Source organism: Rhea pennata, chromosome 6, assembly GCF_028389875.1.
Source record: "Rhea pennata isolate bPtePen1 chromosome 6, bPtePen1.pri, whole genome shotgun sequence".
NCBI lineage: Eukaryota > Metazoa > Chordata > Aves > Rheiformes > Rheidae > Rhea > Rhea pennata.
Window position 1 is genome coordinate 2,233,786 of NC_084668.1, and position 23,047 is coordinate 2,256,832.

Here is a 23,047-nt window from a genome sequence, read left to right on the forward strand (position 1 = left end):
AAAGTAGCTGACTGGCTCAGTATTTTCATATTTGTTTGTCTTTACTCAGTATATCTCTGTGATGTCATGTTGACATATCTTTTGTTCAAAGTCCAGATTTGGTTTGACTTCTACATTTTCCATAATGGTATATGTATCAGCAAAGACAGGGATAATCTTGTGTCGTTAATTTGAAGAATATGACTATTTTGAGATGTTGACCAACACTTGAAAGATCAGGATGTATTTGAAGAGGGACTTGGAGGGGGAACCTACTTTGTAGCTATTAAACGATTATCTTGTGACCCTGCCTCCCACCTAGTCTTCTCTGCACTCTGTTGGTCCTTTCTTGTGCTAAATTATCAATTAAAAATCACAGGAAGAGTATTTTCCTGAAATATTCAAGATGATAGGTCAGTAGATGTTTGGCTTTCAGTATTGTCTGTTAAATGGAGGAAAGCTTTGTTGGCCTGCTCCCTAGAAACAGCTAAGCAGCAGCTTAGCTGAGTGTTACCCTCTCCTGGTGCTAATGAGCGTAGTGGGGATCATGCTGTTTCTCTAACTGACACCATAAAAACTCGTAACTCTGAATAAATGATTTTTAAAACCTCACGCTTTTTATTTTTATTTTTTAAAGATAAAATACAGAGCAGATTATGAAAAGAACAAAGCTATTGCAGATTATAATGTACTTCCTGCTACAGAGAACCCTTTGCTGAGGCAATTAAAAGCTGCAGGAAATGTGTTGAGTGATGTAAGTATTGTCAAAGTTCAGTTGGATTATTTTCAGTCACGTACAATAAAACAAAACTAACAATTTCTTTATAAGGCTTCTCCATTGGATCTCTCAGCATTTTTAGTATTATAGATACGAGATACAAGTAACCAGAACAGTAGGTCTTTTGTAGCTAGGGAGTCAGTTCTCCATAGCAGAATATGAAAATAGTTGTGGTATATTATGAGAATAGCTAATTATTACATAGGGCATTTGGGCCCCTGTGAAAAATGGATCAGGAGATGACAATTCTTCCCTTACTACTTCAAGGAACTTCAGATGATGTCAACAGTGATAAAACATGTATAATTTCACATATTCATTCTTATTGCGTTCTTTTTACTCGCTTCAAGGGTGTAATGGCTTTCTTGATTTATCTCTTCTTGCTGTTTTCATCTATATGGAAAGAGGTTTCATATTTCTCAGTGTCAGAAGCTCAAAAATTGTGAGTCAGACCTTGCTGTCTTCCCTTATAATCCTAAGAGTGGCTAGAAAAAGTTTTTAAAAAAATAATTGGGAAAAAATGTACCATCTATTTTTCAATGTTATGGGAAAGCTTTTCTTTGCAATCTATGCACAAGGCTCATGATGACAGTGGAAGAACTGGCTGAGCAGTCTGCCTTCTTTTTCTGATCTTAAGAATATTAGGTAGAGCCTTTGTACATGTGATCTGGCTTTCAAATTTCTAATAAAGAATACAGTCCTCAGAAATGCAAGTGGCATCACAAACAATTTGATGTTTAACATTCAATAAGCAAGTACTATTGCTATAACAAATATGAAAAATAATTTCAAAAATAATTTAATTGAATAGATTTTCCTGCACTATTTTATTGTATATTGCCGTAATATTACCATAATTTTCTTGCAAGATTGGCATATATTGAGCTACATGATTAAAATACTGCGATTTTTTGGGAAAGAATTTGACTTTGAAATTAGTTTTGATTATTTTCTTTATTTTTATAATACAGTGAAATTTATGACCTTGATCTGAACACATGGAAATATCAGGGTATACATCCCTGCTTTGGAACTCAATGTTGTTATTTTTAATGCATTGTGAATTAGTTTCAATAAAATCTTCTACATTGTTATTATTTTCTCTTGCAGAAATTATACAAAGAAGCCTATGAACAATCAAAAGGAACAAGCATGAATTATTGTGACACTCCGAAGTTTCAGACTGATAGTGTTCTGAAAAATTTTAGTGATGTATGTATTTTTGCATTTACTTGTGAATTTCAGTATTGACACTCTTAATTACTTTTGCTTATCTATTTGTGATTATTTTCCTAGGTAAAATATAAAGATGCATATCAAAAGAATATTTTAGGACACTATTTAGGGAGCTATGAGGACCCATATCATACACATTGTATGAAAGTTGAAGCTATGAAGAGTGATGTAAGTATGGCACTGGTTCTGTTCTCCAAATCATATTTTCATTTCAAAGAAAGATGAATTTTGCTTTCTTACTGAATGTTCTTTTTATCTCTAGAAAAATTACAAAGCAGATTATGAGGAGGATAAGTCAAAATGCTATTTCCCTCAGACTATAACCCAAGAATATGAAGCTATTAAGAAGTTAGATCAGTGTAAAGATGTAAGTAGTGGCTACCAAATAGTCAATTATGGGAATGACCTCTCCTAAGTCCTGTAGAACTCTTGAGTAATGCCTATTAACTTCTGTGATTTTGAATTTGATCTTTTTAGCGTATTCGACTCTTAAAAGCCAAACTGATATATATTTTAGAAGTCTTTTGTGACATTTAGTGATCAAGACAGATACAGCACAATCTTTTTTTAACAAATAAAAACATAAAGTCAGAGGAGCAGTACTAAAATGTAGAATGAACATCTGCCTCCTTAAGTCTATGTATTTTTTACAGTAAATGCTTTAAAAATGTGTTTGCTTTGTGATTTTGTTAAGTAATATGAGAACAAATGAATAGAACAAAGTATATCTTCACCTATACTGTAACTGCCAGCTGTCTCAAGTGATGCCACGTTACTGTCTTAGTAAAAAGTTTTGCTTATGTATGTAAACTGTAAACATATTAACTATTTTTCTTTAGCATACCTACAAAAAACACCCTGATCAAATCAAATTTACTCAAGTGGCAGACTCTCCAGTGCAGAAGCAAGCAGAGATCAATAGCAAACAGCTAAGTGATGTAAGTAAACTTACTAAACAATCAGGACACTTTCATATCTTAAGTTTCCATATGTCCAGTAGAAAATATTGCAGTGTCTCTTATGTGACTTCTATGACATCTGTGCTAAGAAAGATCCAGTGCAGGATTCAGAGGTTATAGTAATTAAAATGGAGGTAAGTTGGAGTCACACATTCTGATCGTGTTGCAAATTTCAAGCCTCCCTAAAAATTATTTGATCTGGAGTTCTGGATTTAGTCCATATGTATTTATCAAGGGTGTGTATGTGTGTTTTTTTTTTTTTAATCTCTGTATATGTTGGAAACCTGGCTAATCTTTGGCGTGTGATGTTCAGAGGTACAAAGTCCAGCTGCTGAGTGGTTACCAGTGGCATCTCTTAGGGATTAATACTGGCGCTAATGCTACTTAATGTCTTCATTAATGACTCTGAGGTGGAGCCAGAAAAAGATGGCGCCTCGGTGTTCTTGATGATGCACAGTGAAAAGACAAAAGGCAGTGGGAACATAATTCTGATAGACCTTAGGAAAACTTTTTTATACCTCGAGGGGGGTCAAGCACTGGAACGGTAGCTCAGAGTGGCTCTGGGATCGCCATCCTTGGAGATAATAGAAACTCACTTGAAAAAGGTCCTGCATGACCTGCTGTTACTGGACTTGCTGTGTTTGAAGGTTGAACTAGAGTTCTCCAGAGGTCCTTGCCAATCTACATGATTCTGTGTTTCTAGTTATTTTTCTTCAGTGTGTATTAAAAAAAGAGACAGTAGCTTTACCCTCGTATCCGAAAAAAATTGCTGCTTAATGGCAAATACATTAGAAGACTGAATGGGAAGGCAGTATATCAAAAATATTGAAAAATAGACTAATTCCTTTGGTTTCTCAGAGATAGTGAAATGCAGAGGTCAATCCAGTGATGATCTAAATATGATATGGCCAGTATAAAGAGACTAAGTATTTATAAACTAAATTCCATTTTAAGGTAAGTCATGTTGTCATTTTACTTTTATTTTACCTGTAGTCTCTGTAAAGAGAAAGGAATTTGGCCTTTATGAGCCCATTTTACAACTGAAAATTATTAATCAATTACATCATTTAGCAGTTGGTTTATTAATCTGGAATAGTTGTTCTTCATCTGGGGATGAATGTTTGTGGTTAAATAGTGTTTCATCAGCACAGATGATTTGATGGGGTGAAAGAAGTTCAAAATCTGTAGGCAGAAGAGTCATACTTCTCCCACTGGAGAACATGAGCCACCAGAATAGAACCCCTTGTGACAGGCTGTATGTGAATATTCAGCTTTGGTTCTGTTACGATTCTCTATCACATGTCTCAAATTATAATTATTTAAGATTTTAGAAGCATTATCAAAATTGTCCAGTGGCTCTATAAAAATACCACTATTTTTTACATGTAATGTCTAAACTATGTAATTTATGAGTCTGTGAACTGCTAAATTTTATTGTACAGTTTCCCGTGAAAACAAACCTCTGTATTTACTGATTACAAACAACTACAGTGTAAATCTTTGATTCTGTTTCTCCTTGTGTTAGTAACAGAGTAATGGTTAAATAAAATTGTGACAAAACCCTGAGACTGTTAAACAGATTAGAATGATTTGACTTTCTGCTTTTATGAGTCAGTTAAATCCAGACACACAGAGGCCAGGTATGGTGTAAGTTTATAACAAACAGTTCTGCTAATCAATACTTTTCAGTCCTGGAATACACCACCTGAGCTGTTCTAATCATTGATCTCAGCTGAGCAACTATTTTCAAATGAGTTTTGTTTGGAGTATGGGCTAGAACCAGAGTGAGACACTTTTCGCTTGTGACTTAATTGTAATTTGAATCCATTAATTTAATGATGAAAGACTGAATCAAAAAATAATATGTCTTTCTAGGAGAAAATCAGCTCCTTAATTGATGCTAATTGATACTGTTCCAAATGAAGCTGGTACTAGTAGGCTGAGTGAACCCTAGGATTTATTGTCTGGGGATTTCACCAATAAAATTAGGTTATATCTTTATTTTGGTAAGAAAATAGTCAAAATATGAAGTACAGAGATATTTCTAACAAAAACCAAATTTTGTCCCGTTGTTCACTTCTATTCTAACCTCTCAACTAAGATTGACTTCTGCCTTTCCTAAATGATTATCTTACTGTGTTTTTCAGTTGAAGTACAAAGCTAAACATGAAAGTGAGAAGTTCAAATGTTCTATACCACCAGATGCTCCGTTTTTCCTCCAGTCTCGTGTCAATGCATATAACATTAGTGATGTAAGTATTAATTTTATAGTGTACTGTACATAGCAAGATTTGTTCAAAGCAAAACACTTTGTGTAGGAACGTGGGGTACAAATAATCAATTATGTTGACAGTAAGAATAAATGTTAGGATTCCTTCAAAAACTCTAAGCAATTAAAATAGTTCACCCACAGGTAAAATTCAGTAGATAGACATAACTGACATAATGCAATAATTGTTAATGTAATCTTAATATTATATTAATAAATATAATAAACATTAATGTTTTATGTAAAAATGCAGAGAAAATGGTCTTGTTAAAATGATTCTTCTGGGAATATTAAGGGGCTGCGAAATGGGATTAATTTATGTTTATACTCAAAATACCCTTTGCAAAGATACTTCACATTGCTAGGAAAGTTATAGTAGTCTTTGTGCATTATTCTTTGTGTCATAGTCAAAATAAGCATAATGTTAATTTGTAATATAAACTACTGGCAATAGTTTAAAATGCTGTCTTTGTATTTAATATCTAGTTGCATTTGAATTAATTAGATTCTTATGACTTAAGCATTTTTGTGTATTTTTCCAGAATTGTTACAAGTATGAATGGGAAAAGTCTAAAGATAAGCAGTTTGAAATCAAAGTTGATGCAATTCCACTTCTTGCAGCTAAGGCTCACAATAAAATTGCAAGTGATGTAAGTATGTCTTTTGACTCTGATAGCTTTTTCAGGTTACATTTTAAATGGAACTTGGTTTAACTTTTTTGTTCTTGCTGTGCAGGTGGAATACAAGAAAGCATATGAGCAGAGTAAAGGGAAGATGGTTGGAGCCCTGAGTGTTCATGATGATCCCAAGATACTACATTCCATGAAAGTGGCCAAACAGCAGAGTGATGTAAGATCCTTATACTAATTTGTTTTATTCCTCCTATTTATTCATTTCTGGTTTGTAGGCTAGGTCTTTTACAGACATGAAGGAACAATCTTTCTATTATAAGGAAAATCTATGTTAAAAAAAACATAGGATAATAGGATAATTCAGGTTGGAAGGGGCCTCATTATGTCATCTAGTCCAATGTCCTGCTCAAAGCAGAGTCAGCTATCAGGTCAGATCAGGTTACTAAGAGCTTTAATGTATGAATAGACCCATCTGTCATCCACTCTTGCCATTCTTCCTGTTATTTACGTTGTGTGATGCCTTTGTTCTGAAGTCAAAGTTCACACAGCTGGTAATTTCTGCTCTCTTCTTACTAACACTTGCTGGGTTCCTTTAGTGTTCAGTTCAAATTTACTGTGTATTAATTTCTATTCATATGGTATAATACACTAGTAAAATAATATGTGTCATTTCCTCTCTCGTGGATAGCACACAAAAACTGTGAAAATCTACCAGCTCTGTCACCTACTGAAGTTAGTCCTTAAACTTGTGTGTCGTGAATTAACACATCTTTGAGTCTAACACAGAAACAAGTATTGGACTTGTATGTCAGTTTATACTCTGCCAGGCAGTAATGCAGGACATGCTACATTTGCAGATAACACAGTTTTAAAATTTGGTTTAATGAAAATAAATAATCCATAGTTTATATCTGAGAAACATAATTATACCCTGCCTTTAATAATTATGTCTGTTTGCAATCTTTGTATCTCTAGTTTATCTGAACTTCTGAATGTTTAGATAGAATAGCTAGCACATATTGTTGTATCAGAAAGTAGCATCCTCTGAGAGGAGTATAGAACTGTCCTTGAATTAATCTAGTAGCAAAAAATACTTCTTAAATTATTTTTCAGCGTGAGTACAAATTGGCTTATGAAACATCAAAGACCAACTATACGGCACCATTGGACATGATCCCAGTTGTTCAAGCAAAAAAATCTCAAGAAATCGCCAGCAATGTGGACTACAAGAACATCCCTCATACTTACTTTTATCCTCCTGACAGCGTTAATGTGGAGCTTGCAAAGAAAGCCTATAGTCTTCAGAGTGATGTAAGGAATTTGTATTTTATTGTTTGTAGTAACACTGACCAGGTTGTCATTGTAACTAAAGTAGAACCATTTCTGGCTGAAAATAATATGTGCCAACAGAAGCACTTTCGTCTGCTCTGAAAAGTGATGAGCTGTTTGGTTTGCAAAGCAAGAAGTAGAAATCGGTAGGAATCTTTAATTTATAGCTGCTAACTTTATTTTTCTGGTGTTCCGAATATTTCTACTGAATAGGTTTGAATGGACTAGGGAGTTACAATAGTGACTGCTTTTCAGCAGCACAATGATAAACCTATTATAAATTGATTCCCAAATTTAGACTTTTTTTCTAAAATGTTATTTGGTGTAGTTCAGGGTGGCACATTTTCTTTGGTCTCCGAATGTTCCCTGATGAGGCTGTAGGCCATAGATCCTTGCTTCTCTGGGAAGACATTCCTCAATACAATCTGAGTATGTTAGAGGGCTACATGCCTTACTACAGAGTAGTAAGAATTACTTACTGAGTCTGGTGAATTTCCATGTGTAAGAACTCCCTTTTTGGGGGCTCAAACAAGTAATAAATACCATGAGCAGAACAACCCCTTTAAAAACGAACATTGTAAATCTTAACAATAAAGAATAGAGTACAACATGAGAACAAAGGATCAGATGAATGAATAACCTATGCATATATCTTCCCTACCCATGTTTAGGTGGTTTACATGTGACTGTTGACCTCAGTTACCCCAGATAGTTGACATCCTCCCCACAACCTGTCAGTATTTTATAGAGGCTGCAATATTTATAGAGAAACTCATTTAGCAGATAGAGTATGAGGGTCTAACCATTGCTTCTCAAAAAGTGATCATAGCTTTGTACTTCAGGAGTTTGTGAAGGGAAGCATACCAGGAATATCATCTACTCTTTGTGTTTATTTCTTTAAAATGTCACTATTGAATTCATTCAATATGTATGTATAATAAACTCATTTTTCCTCTTTATTCATTAAAAACAGCAATTCCAAAGTGATTACTGTGTTTGCTAGCCCCAGGATAACTTTGGGGGAAAGTTTTAGGTAATTGAACTTACCATTTTCAATATAGAGTACTTTGAAAAGAACTCTGTTTCTTATTGCAGTGCTAGTTTTTGGCATTTCTTCTGAAGTCACAAATGGTTTATTTCAGAAGAAGTGAATGTGTTTTATTTTTCTTATTAAGAGGAACTTCATTCTGTTTTAATACCAGTAGTAGATTGTTTCAGAATATTAATTGCAAAATTTCTAAATCTTGAGAATGTAATGAGGTCTCAGTGGGTTTCCCAGTATTTTTATTAGTTTTGTAGAACTTTGAAGATTTACAAAGCTAAATACCATGTTTCAAGAAACTGAGAAATTCAGTAGATACTTTCTCCTAGTAACACTGAACCTTTACAGAAACAGCAAGTAGAGTTGGAAACCTTTTTAACTCCAGAAGGTCTTAGTCCAAGGAAAAACAGGAGACATCCAGCTACACTAACTATATCTTATCTACTAGTCAGCTAAATGTTTTGGATCAGGTATTTAAATGGCTCACTGTCATACTGGTTTAGCTAACAGAGAAGCTTCACAAACAGTAGTAGAAAAATTGTAAAGGTTTGTCTACATGTTACAGTGCAATTGCCTGTGGAAATATTACAGTTAAATCTGTATCAACCAGCTTTGTACAGTGTAAAGCTGGAGCATATTAGCAAAGTACTATGTGTAGAGTGAAAAAAATCAAATTTTGAACTTCTGATGTTGTATATTGATGTGAATACAACACATTCTTTGTTCTGGGTTGAGTAAGAATACAGTATCTGTGCAAACTTGGTTCAAAATTCTTTTTGGAAACCTCTGTAATTTGTTAATCTTGTCCAGAAAATAGCTTTTATGAATCACAGTATTTTCATATGTAATTTGACATTCAAACAATTTATCACTGAGAAATGACCAGACTGGAAAGGCAAACACAACACTAAAGTCCGTATTTTTAAAGGCACACAAGCTAAATATTCTGACATCTTTGCAGTGCATATACTTATGTCCATTAATTTTAACAAGGATTGTTGTATCCTTGGGATAAAGGGAGAACAGAGATTTTATCTTCAAGCAATCTTTGGACATTTCTCTCTTAAAGCTGGATGTTTCCATGGTTTTCCCTTGACTTTTACATAAAATCAATTCAATTGATTTGGTATTAAAGTTTTAAGGTTTAAGCTTTCTACTGGTGAAAACTACTGAAATAGTTTTGTATAGGTAATTCAGACATGTGGAATCTTCAGACTGGACTTCATGTTTTTCTCTTTCTCTTTCAGAATGAGTATAAATCTGATTACAACAGTGACATGAAAGGCTGTGGCTGGATACCGTTGGGATCCCTAGAAGTAGAGAAGGTTAAGAGAGCTTCAGATATTCTGAATGAGGTAAAGAAATCTAGTATAACCAAATTCTTACTCAGTTGAGAGCACTTTGGGAGGGAAAAAGCAATGAGAGACTCTGTGCTGTATCTATCATACTGTCTTTTAATGTGAAATATTCTTTGTCATTCATTAACTAAATGAGAAATATTTATGGGCTCAGTCCTAGCTTACGACAAGTTATATATATATATATGTATGTATATGCATTTTACATAAGCAGTCTTTGGAGTTAAAACACAAAAAATCCACTGGCACTTCTGCTGAGATCTGCTGTTGATTCTCTGGATCAAAATAAAAATCTAGTCACCTGTACTTAAATGTAAGACCTAGTCACATAAATAAAGCAGTGGATTTAAGCTGTGAATCTAATTTCACAAAGATACCTAATTATGGACCTCAGATGTCTAAATCCTAGCAATACTCAGAATTTCATGGAATATTTATCAACACTTCTGTTGTCTGGATTAGATATCCTAGGGTTTATTATGCTGAATGTTATGAATGCTGTAATTAGAAGATCTAACTTTTTTATATTCAGCTTATAGAAATTAGTCACCTACGTCAACCTTGTAAATACCACCTTTTCTCCAGGTGCCTAATTTTTAGATGGTATAGAGTTTCATACTCCAGTTACTAAGTCTGTTTAATGACATATGATTAACATCAAGGAGTAGGAAAGAGCCTAATAAATGAATATATTAACTTATGCTTGTGTACATTTTAATAAATAGATGTGTTAGAGCTATAATAAAATCTCTTTTTATCCATTCGGAAATATAATACGACTTTTTTCTTTTCTGAATAGAAAAAGTATCGCCAGCATCCAGACACCATTAAGTTTACACAGATTGAAGATGAGCCTGTTATGGTTCAGGCTAAAATCAACCAGGCTCAGAGAAGTGATGTAAGTTTTGACATTTTTGATTCATGTGTGGATATAATATATTTATTAATTACCTGAAGCCCTAAACTGAAGCCTCTGTAGAGCTAATCATGCCCTGATTCAGTTGTTGTTGTCATCTCTAACAATCCGAATGGTTCTGTTTTTCGAAGTTTGTTGGAGGCAGTTAGCAAACCTATCCAGTTCTTATGACTCATCTATTGTTATACTCTGAGACTATCCTTTTCTGCACTATTGCCACCCTCACTTAGTCATCTGGTTTTAAGAGAACTCCTGAAATGAAATATGTGAATGTGTGTGTATGCAGTTCTGTTCTAGCAGAAGATCACCTGGGAATTTTCTTTTTTTTTTTTTTTTAATTTTTCAAGTGACCGTTCATATTGGGTTTCAGTATGTAGGTGTGCAGTTGTGCTTATGTTCATCATTCTTAATATATTCTTTGCACCAGTTAAGTCAATGTGGTTTACACCATTCACTTGGCAAGGACTAGTATTCCATCTCTGTCTTTCTTCATGAGTGAGGTAAAATGAAATATTTAAGCTGTATAAATCAACATGATTAAGTATTTGTAGGTTATAAACATTGGGTTGCCAAATTTATTTCTTTGATTTTCTGTGCAGGTACTGTATAAATCCAAAGGTGAAGAAGTTATTCACAAGTACCACCTTCCTCCAGATGTGCCTCAGTTTATCCAGGCTAAAGTTAATGCCTATAATATTAGTGATGTAAGTATATTTTGAATCCAGAGCTCTTGATTCAGCTTATATTTTTAAGATTCAATTAACTAGAAACTGTTCATTCCAAATTCACCTTTTCTTTTAGAACTACTACAAAATTGGATTGGAAGAATTAAAATCAAAGGGATATGATCTAAGAAGTGATGCTATTCCTATCAGAGCTGCCAAGGCTGCTAGACAGGCTGTCAGCGACGTAAGTACATCCTTCTTCAAGGAAGTGTTCAATTCAGAAGAATTTACATAAACAATGTTTGCGATTGTATTTATTTATGATATATGAAGGTTAACTTCTTTATTTCCTTTATGAGGTATGTTATTGCACTTTTTATCTAAATGTAGATTAACCTTAATTAACACCGTTATATTTTATTGGTTTTTTTGCTATGCTAAAGTATTTTTATAATATAATTACACTTAGAAAAGGCTGTCCCATTTTGTAATTCTCTGGGAGTAAATGAAATATCCTGCACTCCAGTATGATTGAGGAAAATTATGAGGACTACATCACTAGTGACAGCTTCATGAGCAATGAACCCCTGAATTTTCTCTGTCCCTGATTATAGGCTTGATCCTAAATGAGATGAAAAACCTTCTAAGATATCATTGGATTTTGGGGTAGATTCTTGGGGATGGCCTCAGGGAAGACCCTTAGTATTTTAGGACTCCTTTCCCTTTTCTGATCAGTATAATTGAAATAATAGTCCTGTGTAAATTAATTAACTGATATTTGTATAGCAGTGAATTGTAAAGAGATACATATCTGGTTTTATTATGATAGCTTTGGATAGGTCACTGATTTATATGTGAGGGATACTCTTTGTAAAAAAAACGTAAGCGTGGTTTTGCTTTTAATTTACTTTTTGCTAAGTTACTGCACTTAAGATGATATTCTCTGTGTTCTGTTCTGCTTTTAACAGGTTAACTATAAAAAAGGCTATGAACTTGCCAAGGGTAAACTTATTGGCTTCCAGAGCCTCCAAGATGATCCGAAACTGGTTCATTATATGAAAGTAGCCAAGATGCAATCTGAGCGAGAGTACAAGAAAGATTATGAGAAAACAAAAACTAAGTACAATACCCCACTGGATATGGTCAATGTTGTGGCTGCCAAGAAGGCTCAAGAGATTGCCAGCAATGCTAATTACAAGAACCTCCTGCACCACTATACTTATTTACCAGATGCAATGAACTTGGAGTTGACCAAAAACATGATGGAGATTCAGAGTGATGTAAGTATAACTTCCTTTGAACAGAATTTGTTGAGGCACCTCAAGCGAAAACTGTGGAGACTCAGGAGAGGTTCCTGAATTCTAGCTTTTTAAATATTATTTTCACTTTTTGATAAGAATGCCTACAAAGCAGATTATAATATCTGGATCAAAGACATTCCCATTGGCTCCCTAGAAGTAGAAGAGTCTCTGCCCTGTAAACCTCTGTATAAGGCCAAGTCCATTAGACGTTGCTGCAAAACAGAACAAATTCAGTCATGATATATAGACATCGTAAAGTGAAAATTTTCACCTGGGTAAGTGAAAAAGAGCTTAGTAAATACTAAAGGGATATCACTGTTTATAAGAAATGAATCATGAAGGAAAAATTACAGTAGCTAATTTTCATTCTTGCAAAATCAGAGAAGTTTTAAAAACTGTTCACTTTAAGAATATGTAAGTGTTTCCTGCTAATGTAGAACTCAATGGCTAGACTATGTGATTATGGTGTTAAAAGGAAAGATTGTAATTCTGTGGGAAAATCTTGGTCCGTGTTGGCTTTCTCTCCTTCAGAATGCATACAAACAGGACTATAACAGCTGGTTCAAGGGTATTGGATGGAGTCCTCTGGGTTCTCTGGATGTTGAAAAAGCTAAAAAGGCTGGAGATGCACTAAATGAGAAGAAATACCGTCAGCACCCAGACACCATCAAATTTACAAGTATACCAGATTCGATACCAATGGTTTTAGCTCAGCACAATACCAAGCAACTGAGTGATGTAAGACATTTTTCATTATTTATGCAGTATAGTCATTTTATTTTTTTTACTGTGCATATATATGTATATATATATATATATATATAATGTATAAAATAACTGACATTCCATCTTAAAAATATTTAAATTCTAAAAACTGTACAAGAAGTAAATTACCATTTGTTGGTAAGAATTAAGCATTATTAGTTTGCCTATTTGTTAACAGTCATATTACCTGCCTTATATTGTGGACAAATATGTTATTTATTCTTCCTTGCAGGTAACATATAAGCAGGAAGGTGAAAAAGTAAAACACAAATACACTCTGGATCCTGATGTTCCACAGTTTATTCAAGCCAGGGTCAATGCCTTCAATCTGAGTGATGTGAGCATAAAACCAATAGTTTGTTCAATAATACATTTATCACTCAATAGAAAAATAGCCTTTTATTTATTTGTGCTACTATATTTGAATACAGAAATGCAGATGTGAATTCAGCTGAACTCTTGCTTTTAGAAGTTAATAGGTTTTGTCCTTGTTAAGCAAATTTTTAAAGTGCTTCTCTGAGTACTAATGATTATAAACACATTTTGGTGCTTTTTGCCAAAGTGTTTGGATGGACTAAATAAGAAATCTAGCATATCTTTTATTATTCAAATCCCTGTAAGTTTGGGGACTTATGTCATCTCTTTCTTTGCAAAACACATATTACATAGGCAAGTTGTACAAGTTCTGTGTACATTGTTTCCTGCTGCTGGGCTTTCAAAGGAAATTAACTTACCTAGTGTACAGATATGATATGTAATGCTTCTTCTCCACCATTCAGTTAGTAGTCTGCCTGCTTTCCGCAACTTCTTACATCCTTCCAACACTGTAGAGATCTCCTCTGTCAATTATCACCTTTATTGCTTTTGTAATAATAAATTTTTGGTGGCATTATCAGACCTCTAGGAACTGGGCAAAAGCTGACAGCTCCCTTTATCCCATGCTGTAGAAGCTGTCAAGTACTTTTAGCCTGTCCAGATGTTACCCACTAACAAAGAACCAGTCAGACTACTTAAGTCACTTAAGACTAGATGTCCTGATTTTGGAGTTACAGAAAAGAAATTCTACAGGTTCAGTGAAATAAAAAAGAATTTTGCTTAAGCAAGGGCAAAGGCACTGCTAACAGAGTTTTTCTGTGTAAAAATTGCAAAAAAATGCTTAAGGAATTACTGAGTTAGTTACATGAATTAAAGTGACTGTCTTGAATTGCTTTGTAGTAATTTATCATAATATAAATGTAGTTGTGTAGAAGTCATTTTTTTCCTTGCAATTGCACAGACTAAACTGAATACCTGTAACTATAATAAAAATATGAGTTTAAGCAATTTGTTTACAATCACGACTTGTAACATTGCTAACTTGTGCCTTTTTTCCCCTCTAAGGCTAACTACAAAGCAGACTGGAAAAAAACTATTGCCAAAGGGTATGATCTGAAACCAGATGCCATTCCTATTATTGCTGCTAAAGCTTCTCAGAACATTGCCAGTGGTGTAAGTGTAATATACTTAGAGAGAAATACAAAGATCTGTTTCATTAACCTTCTGCAGCATATTATGCTATAGAGCACATACTATATCCATATAGTGAAATAGAGAAGCTTATCTCTGAGAATTGAAATTTTTATGGTGCTGTGAAAGTACTGGAAGTTTGTGAACCCCAGAAGAAAGCTGTTTCTTCAGAAATGAGTCATAATGTAGCTAAGTGCTGGTGAGATGGGGCTCTTTGTTATATGGAGAATTAATGTACTTCAGGTATGCACCAGCTTATTTGAAAGTTCCTCTTTTATAACGTCTTTATTCATAACAGCTGGAGAACTGTAGGTCTACTTGTATGACCTTCAACAGCTGTACAAAAATGTGATTATTAGTAGTCAAATCTCAGTCAGTTGGCAGAATGAAAGGTCAGTGTGCCATCTGATGCAGGCTATGAAAGGAGATTGGGAAACCAGAAATAAATTCACTAGTGTTAGCAGAAGGCTAAAAATCACTTCCAACCCACTTACATCTGCCTCTCTCCCCAGTGTCTGAATGTTGGGTTGTCTAGCTATCTGGATGTTTTACACTTTTCAATTACATATTATTGTGCTTGTGTTTTAATTAAAAACTAAATATGCCTGGGAATTAGAGGATTATGGTAGTAAAATATAATATGGCAGAGACAATGGCAGAAGAGGGCTTTTATTGCATATCTAGATGTATATCTATGCTAGATGCCAGGGGTTAAGACAAGCTGAGCAATTCAGCAACCCACTTCTTTTTGACCTAAATAATTCAGAGCTGTCTGAAAAATAATTTATGTTTTTATAGAATGAATTGCAGTTAAAATATTGAATTTCAATGTATCAAACTTACCAAAATTTTTCCTTTCCGAAGTACATTAAGTAGTTTTTTTATTTTTTTCTTTATTTATTTATTTTTACTTCATCTCTAGTACAAGTACAAGGAATCTTATGAGAAAGAGAAAGGCAAACAGGTTGGATACCGTAGCCTGCAGGATGATCCTAAACTTGTTCATTACATGAATGTGGCCAAAATGCAATCAGATCGTGAATACAAAAAGGATTATGAAGTCACCAAGACCAAATATCACACTCCCTTGGATATGTTCAGTGTGACAGCTGCCAAGAAAGCCCAGGAAGCTGTTACAAACGCTGGCTATAAACAGCTAATCCACAATTATACGCTCTTGCCTGATGCTGTGAACCTGGAACTATCAAAAAATATGATGCAGATTCAGAGTGATGTAAGTAATAATTAATCTTTCTAATTTTATCTTCTGAGTTACTATATTACAGTATTAACCTATTAAGGCTCAAAAATAAACAGTGGTGGATTGACAATGGATTTGGAAGTGTTTGCTCTAATACCCTGTATTTTCCAAAGATTACCATAATTATGTGTAGTTAATAAGTTCCAGGGAGCTTACCTAACAAGTAAAAACTTCCTTTGTTTCTTCTAAATATTTGGCTACTTCCTAGTAAGTTAACATGTTTTTCTAAATTCTGTATTTTTGTGTTTGGATTTGTAATCTGAGCATGTTATTATTGTGTTTATTATTTGTATCATCAGAGATCCTAGGCTATGTACAGAGTCTAAATTATGACTATAATTTACTCATAAATAAATGTAACCTATATAACAACATAACATAAAAATATTTAGATTTACAGAAAATACACATTATGTACATTGATAGTTAGGTTGTAGGTAAAGCTTTAAGAATGATTAATTTTCTTCCCTTTTTCATTCTGTCTTTGTCCTCCAACAGGTGCATATGCTATGCATTCTAAGGATTCAATGATTAGGTTATAAAAAAGCCTTATAACAGTTTCCATTAAGTTCTGTGACTCATTTCCATATTTTTCCACTGATGTAACTTTGGGCTCTGCATTTGGTTTATCCAGACAGTATTTAGTTTAATCTGCATTTTTAAAAGTCCTCTGACAAATTTGAAATTCCAAAAAAGCTTGAACAGCCTGATTGAAAGTGTTCTTCACATTCTAAGCTTTGTTTGGCTAAGGACAACGTGTATATTTGTACTGTCCAGCACGTATAGCATCTGAGCTTTAGACATGGTATTCTTTCCAAATGCAGAAATACTCATCTTGGGTTTTTTGCTTCCTCCTTGTATTTTTACCCGTTCTTGCTGAGTTGGCTGAGCTTGCTTGGCTGTCAAACTCAGGATGTTTGCTAGAAGAGAAAAGTGATACTTTGGGATGTATTTTGCCCTCTGTGCATACACTATAAAAGTATGTGGTCTTTTTATCAGGTGTAAATATGATGATGTCATTGTTTTTAACACTGAATTTTAGGAACATGCTTTATTTTCATAGCATCTTCATATTTTTTTTTGTATTTAAAAAGCCACATTGTAAAGTATGATTAATTTGGAATAGTATTGATTCAAGAATGTGCAGAATGAGGCCATTAAGCAGAAGGTGTTGAAGAAATTTCGCAGTGAATTAATTCTACTGAGAACTGAATCTACTGACAAACGACTTTCATTTAAAAGCTTATTGTATTTTTGTCAGTTTTTCACCTTTACCACACAAACTTTGTTCTAAGTTGTGTGTTGTTTCTAGTGGGAGTTCTACACATTGGTTTAGTGAACAGAATTTGTTTGTCCTTAACACATCAATAGTTCCTAATTTTACGCTAAAGACTTGGAAAACATTAACTGTTCTAGCACAATTCTCTACATTTTTCTTCAAAAATGAATGACCATGAGAAATTAAGATCTCATCTGTTTTTTTTTTTTGTTGTTGTTGTTGTTGTTTTTTAATCTGGGCATTCTAATTTTCATTACCTCCCTCTGGTTTTCCTTTTTTATTTTTAAAAGAATGCCTACAAAGCAGATTTTACTAACTGGTTAAGAGGAGTTGGTTGGATGCCAATTCAGTCATTGGATGTAGAAAAGGCCAAAAAAGCTACAGAGATTCTTAGTGAAAAGAAGTATCGCCAGCACCCAGACAAGCTGAAATATTCCATTACGATGGATGCAATGGAACAGGTGCTTGCTAAACAAAATGCCAAGACCATGAATAAGGTGAGAATTTTTTCAGATGGTCATGACTGAGCTAGCATTAGGGCCTTCATTGTACAAAATTCTCTTGTGGATGTATTCTCACTGAAGTAATTAGACTTCCAAATGGATATAGTGATTCGCTTGGAGAGCACTGTGCGCTATACACAGATGGAAGCCCCAGACTGGATCCATAAATACAAGTGTTTCATTTTCTGTTTATAAAGATTAGAGCTTCCTCCTTTCTCTACAATTAGAGAAATATGTTCTCCAGATTTATAGCACTTACGTAACCTTTGCCCCTTTTCTGTTGGAAATAGTATTAATAATCAGTGAGCTGAAAAAAAAAAGTTACATTTTGTATAAGTATGTACGTGTACTCTGAGGGAATACTTAGACATATATCCCCAGTGTTTGGAATACTCCAGATCCTTATTCTGTGTTTACCATGGAAAGAGGGTGTAGGAAAGAAAAATGCTTTGTATTTAAGGAGACAAAGCAGGGAAAAATGCAGATTGAAAATTTTCATTTTCAGTACCTATTAGTTATCAAAATATACTGCAGATTTCTCAGATGAAGTACAAAAGAAAGAAGAGGAATATAATATTGCTGTCCTTTAGTTGCATTTGTGATGATCATCTGTAGTGCTTATGGAACTTTGTACTGCAAAATATTATCTATTGAACGTGAACAAAATGAAAGCAAGTTCTTATTCTGTGTGTGATGCCTTTCCAATAGTAAATATCACTTTGTAATTACAGAGGCTCTACACTGATAAATGGAACAAAGAGAAGACTAACATTCACGTTATGCCAGATACTCCAGAAATTCTGCAGTCTAGAGTGAACCAGATCACCATGAGTGATGTGAGCTATCATACTCAAAGTGGACTTTTAATGTCTGTTACAAGTGCACAAATCAAAAATTGGTGTAATTTTTATGTCTGGTCTGAAAATACTTAAATTCAGATATAACGTACTTAATACTTTCACCTTCTTGTTAAAATAACTGTTCTCTTTTATGTTTTAAATAGAAACTATACAAAGCTGGTTGGGAGGAAGAGAAAAAGAAAGGTTATGACATGCAGCCCGATGCTATTCCTATAAAAGCAGCCAAAGCCTCCAGAGACATTGCAAGTGATGTAAGTTTTATGGTCTGGTAGGACTCAGAGAAGCTGATTGTTTGACGTATAAAGCCAGTCAGATCTTTTTCAGAGTGCTATGTTATGCACAAGTATGTTTTTTCAAGCATTTTGAGTCATATAGGTTTCAATTATATGCTTGATGTGATAAACCTTTACAGCAATTGCTTTCAGGGCTATTTTGTCTCCAGTAGAATAACACTGAATAGTATAATTTACTGGCCATCATATACATTTGTTCAATGGACTGTTTTGTAAGACTGAAAAAGTTTAGGTGACTAAATCTGAGGACTAGTGAAAAAAAACTTGTATTGAAAAAGAATAAATATTGTGTAGGTTTTTAGAAAAAAAAAAGAGAGTCTAATGATGCATTTTTTGATATAAGTTTTTGCTGCTCTTTGTCTTTCCTCTTGTCAGTATAAATACAAACTAGCCTATGAAAAATCAAAAGGAAAGCATATTGGGTTCCGCAGTCTTGAAGACGACCCCAAGCTGGTGCACTTCATGCAAGTGGCTAAGATGCAGTCCGATCGTGAATACAAAAAAGATTATGAGAAAGCAAAAACTAATTTTCATACCCCAGTTGACATGCTCAGTGTTGTGGCAGCCAAGAAGGCACAGGAGGTGGCTACAAATGCAAACTACAGAAACTTGATCCATACTTACAATATTTTGCCAGATGCTATGAGTCTTGAATTAGCCAAGAACATGATGCAGATACAGAGCGATGTAAGTGAGAGACTTTTCAACCTTTGCATTGCCAATGAAATGATGCTTGCTTTACAAGTAGATACTGTAAGATAAATAGCAGAATTTTCTTAACAAAATTCATTCAGTTATATATTAGTGTCTAGTACATAAAATGAGATCTCCAGAAATTATAGTGGTTGTATGTTTCTCAGACTGCTCTGAAATATGAATTTACATCTGTTGCTAAAGAATTTGGACTTGGAAATATGTCATTTTATTTATAAATTAAAGTGTATGTTTATTGCTTATATGTCCAGTTAGGCTGTTCAGGAGCAATACTCGTGTGCAGTCCAAGGCAGGAAATGCTTCACTTTTCACTAAGAAAGGCAGGATAATAGAAAAAGAGATACCACTGTATTAAATATATTTCTAAATAAACACTGGATGCATCTTAGTACTGTTTGATTCCTTTTAGAAAAAGTGCACTCAAAATCTAATACTCATTAAGCACATGAAAGAAGTATCATGATTTGCAGACTTTTTCATTCATCTGTTTATTTCTTTTCTTTCTGCTTCCAGAATCAATACAAAGCAGAATATGATGAAAGTATGAAAGGTGTTGGATGGATGCCATTGGGCTCCTTGGAAGCTGAGAAAAACAAAAAAGCCATGGAAATTGTCAGTGAAAAGAAATACCGTCAGCATCCAGACAAGTGGGAGTACTCTGTTCCTATGGACTCTATGAACATGGTCTTAGCTTTAAATAATGCAAAAATCATGGATGAAGTAAGAATTTTTTTTTTAAGTTTACAGGAATAAAAGTCAAATTACACTTGATCTAATATACAATTTTACTGTATGAGCAGCTTCTGAAATTGTCAGTTTCGGCAACTAATGAATATGCTTGATAGGCATTGTATTTAGCCTTAATAGAGCTTTGCTATACTTGAAAGCAGAGCTTGACCAAAGTATTTTTGAGAAATACATATAAGACACACTTGAGGGTCACATACCATTAAGTAAAATTTGCCCAGCATAACAGATTTTAGACTTTTAAGAGTTTAACTCGGTGGGCTGAAAGTGTTGGAGTGATCCCTTTTGAGAAAAGGATTTAAACTTTTAAATGTATGGTCTGTTTCATTTGATACCTGTTACACTGATATGAAGTTGCACTGTAATACGAATGCATTTATAATGAGATACTTAATTTCTGATTCTCCTGCTGAACTGCTATCATCCACTGGTGTTCATTAGAAGTGTCTAGTGTTCATGTGCCTTGTAGTTACAGGACCACCAGAATTTAGGTGTACATCTCTTAGCTCAACTTCCTCTAAGAAAAGCTCTATTATCACTCTCAAGTGATACTTATTTTCCAAGAGATAAGTAATAATCCTTTATTTTAGACCAGATAGCCTACTTTTTTAACAGTATTTTTTTTGTATACTCTCTGACTTGGGTTTGAAACCTATTGTTTTATGCTGAGGTTTGTTACTAACACTGTTGAGCAAGAGAAAAGCAAGATAATGCTGTGGCAAGATCAGTATTTCTTCCACTTTTATTTCAGCCTTCCACTATTAACTTCATGAGCTAGTCCTGATTCACACTGCTTGTAGGTGTAAAATTAAAATACAAATGTTCCTACCACACTAGCAGATGCATCATTCTAATGTTCATATCACAAAAGAGTGATTACATTTAAAATAGGAAATAACTTTAATAAGAAATAATTTTATTTAGTGTTTTTATCGAGATTGTTCCGTTGACATCTTTATTTTATCTTTCCAGCACCGATATAAACAAGCATGGGAAGAAGACAAAAAGAACGTTCATATCACACCAGATATTCCACAGATTGCTTTAGCAAAAGCCAATGCATTTAATTTAAGTGATGTAAGTACTGTCTGTAAGGCTAATAATCTGCTGCTATTTTTTTATTAGGAATAAATGAGATGACAGCGTAGGAAGGTGTCTGTAATTCTCACTTTGCTAACTGCACAAAAAACTATTTTCTTTCCCCATCTTCCTTCCTTGAAATTAAATACCAAATGCTATAAAGAAAAAAACATATTATTTATAGACCCACTATGAAGTATAAATGTAGGTATCTAAAATATAATAATTATTAATAAAATAATAGAATTTGAATGTTATCCATGTTTGTTTCTATGTTTATTATTCACTAATACACAAAATTTTGTTGCAGTTTCAAAGCTTTTTCATAGATTTAATCTATTTTTGTGTAAAAAATGATACTATTGCCAGTTTTTCAGTAGCTAATGGTTAAATTCATGTATGCTAAATAAAGAATTGTTTGTAATCATGAAAATCTTAATTGTGCACATAGTATTATCACAATTTTTAAAAAGATGATATCCTTAGAGATGCAACTAAACCAGTATTTGTGCATGTGGGAAACAAATGCAATTATTTGCTCTATTGTTTTAGATTATCTTACTTATTATAGTTTGATTCAACTGCATTAGTATATTAATGCTAGGACGTAATTTTGAAGGAATATTCAGTTCTTTTATTTCCTGAGTGCTTTAAACAACTGTTCAGGGAGTGTTAAAACATATCAACAGTCTATGTTTCAAATTATTGTGTATAATGAACAGTTTTTATATAAGGGTTGAGTGATTTGCTTCTTTAAAGAATGTTTCTTTCCTTTCTTTTCACAGAAAATGTACAGACTTTCCTTTGAAGAATCTAGGAAGAAAGGATACGATCTCAGAGCTGACGCTATCCCCATTAAAGCTGCCAAAGCTTCTAGAGACATTGCTAGTGATGTAAGTTCTTAAAAGAGAAAATAGTCCATTTTAGACATTATAAAGCATTAAGTGAATGTTCTTTATCTCTTGTTTGTAAATAATTCCAACATATTTGGCATAAATATTCTGATAATTTTGCCATCTGGGTTAAAAAAGCAATTTCTTCATTAGAGAGGTGAGGAGATATATGTGGGACTTTTCCTAGAAGAAAATACCTATGAGTTTATTCCTCAGTGTGATAATGCTTGGATACTTTATAAAGATGTACACTGGATATTTGTGGTTTGTACTGAATGTTCAGAGGCCAGCCTTATAAATAATTGAAAAGAACAAACACAGCTTTAAATTAAATTATTTTTGTGCCATTGTACAGTTATCTTTGCTCCTTTGGTGGCAGTCCTGTTGAATTTATTGGTGCAGAGGATGTAGTTTCTGGAATCTCAGATCATTCTGAATTCCTTTGCAAATCAATAATGGGGATTTGGTTGTGGCAGGCACCAAGCTGGCCTGAGATAGAGGTGAAGTGAGGGCTTAAGGATAGGCTGTTTAGTCCTCCATTTTTTTTTAAGAACATAGGTGATGTAGTAGCCTCTGCAAAGTCAACTTGCTCAACGTTCCTCTAAGGCTAAGAGGAAAGTTCTTCCATTCTCAGTTATCTCCAAGTGGTTAATACTTGGTCTGTATACTCTATTGCCTATGG

The 23,047-nt window shown here is 33.8% G+C and overlaps 1 protein-coding gene across 1 annotated transcript in view; it reads left to right on the forward strand.

The window, feature by feature from the left end:
• NEB (nebulin) overlaps positions 1-23,047 on the forward strand; it is a 135,896-nt gene that overhangs the window by 11,927 nt on the left and 100,922 nt on the right. Inside the window, exons 12-36 of the mRNA XM_062578819.1 lie at positions 617-733; positions 1,868-1,969; positions 2,054-2,161; positions 2,256-2,360; positions 2,833-2,931; positions 5,100-5,204; positions 5,764-5,871; positions 5,957-6,070; positions 6,967-7,164; positions 9,472-9,579; positions 10,382-10,480; positions 11,098-11,202; positions 11,300-11,407; positions 12,132-12,443; positions 12,996-13,202; positions 13,462-13,566; positions 14,610-14,717; positions 15,658-15,969; positions 17,566-17,772; positions 18,510-18,614; positions 18,782-18,889; positions 19,307-19,618; positions 20,159-20,365; positions 21,365-21,469; positions 22,258-22,365. Of these exons, the coding sequence (XP_062434803.1) occupies positions 617-733; positions 1,868-1,969; positions 2,054-2,161; positions 2,256-2,360; positions 2,833-2,931; positions 5,100-5,204; positions 5,764-5,871; positions 5,957-6,070; positions 6,967-7,164; positions 9,472-9,579; positions 10,382-10,480; positions 11,098-11,202; positions 11,300-11,407; positions 12,132-12,443; positions 12,996-13,202; positions 13,462-13,566; positions 14,610-14,717; positions 15,658-15,969; positions 17,566-17,772; positions 18,510-18,614; positions 18,782-18,889; positions 19,307-19,618; positions 20,159-20,365; positions 21,365-21,469; positions 22,258-22,365 (3,672 nt within the window). The remainder of the gene's footprint in view (positions 1-616; positions 734-1,867; positions 1,970-2,053; positions 2,162-2,255; positions 2,361-2,832; positions 2,932-5,099; positions 5,205-5,763; positions 5,872-5,956; positions 6,071-6,966; positions 7,165-9,471; positions 9,580-10,381; positions 10,481-11,097; positions 11,203-11,299; positions 11,408-12,131; positions 12,444-12,995; positions 13,203-13,461; positions 13,567-14,609; positions 14,718-15,657; positions 15,970-17,565; positions 17,773-18,509; positions 18,615-18,781; positions 18,890-19,306; positions 19,619-20,158; positions 20,366-21,364; positions 21,470-22,257; positions 22,366-23,047) is intronic.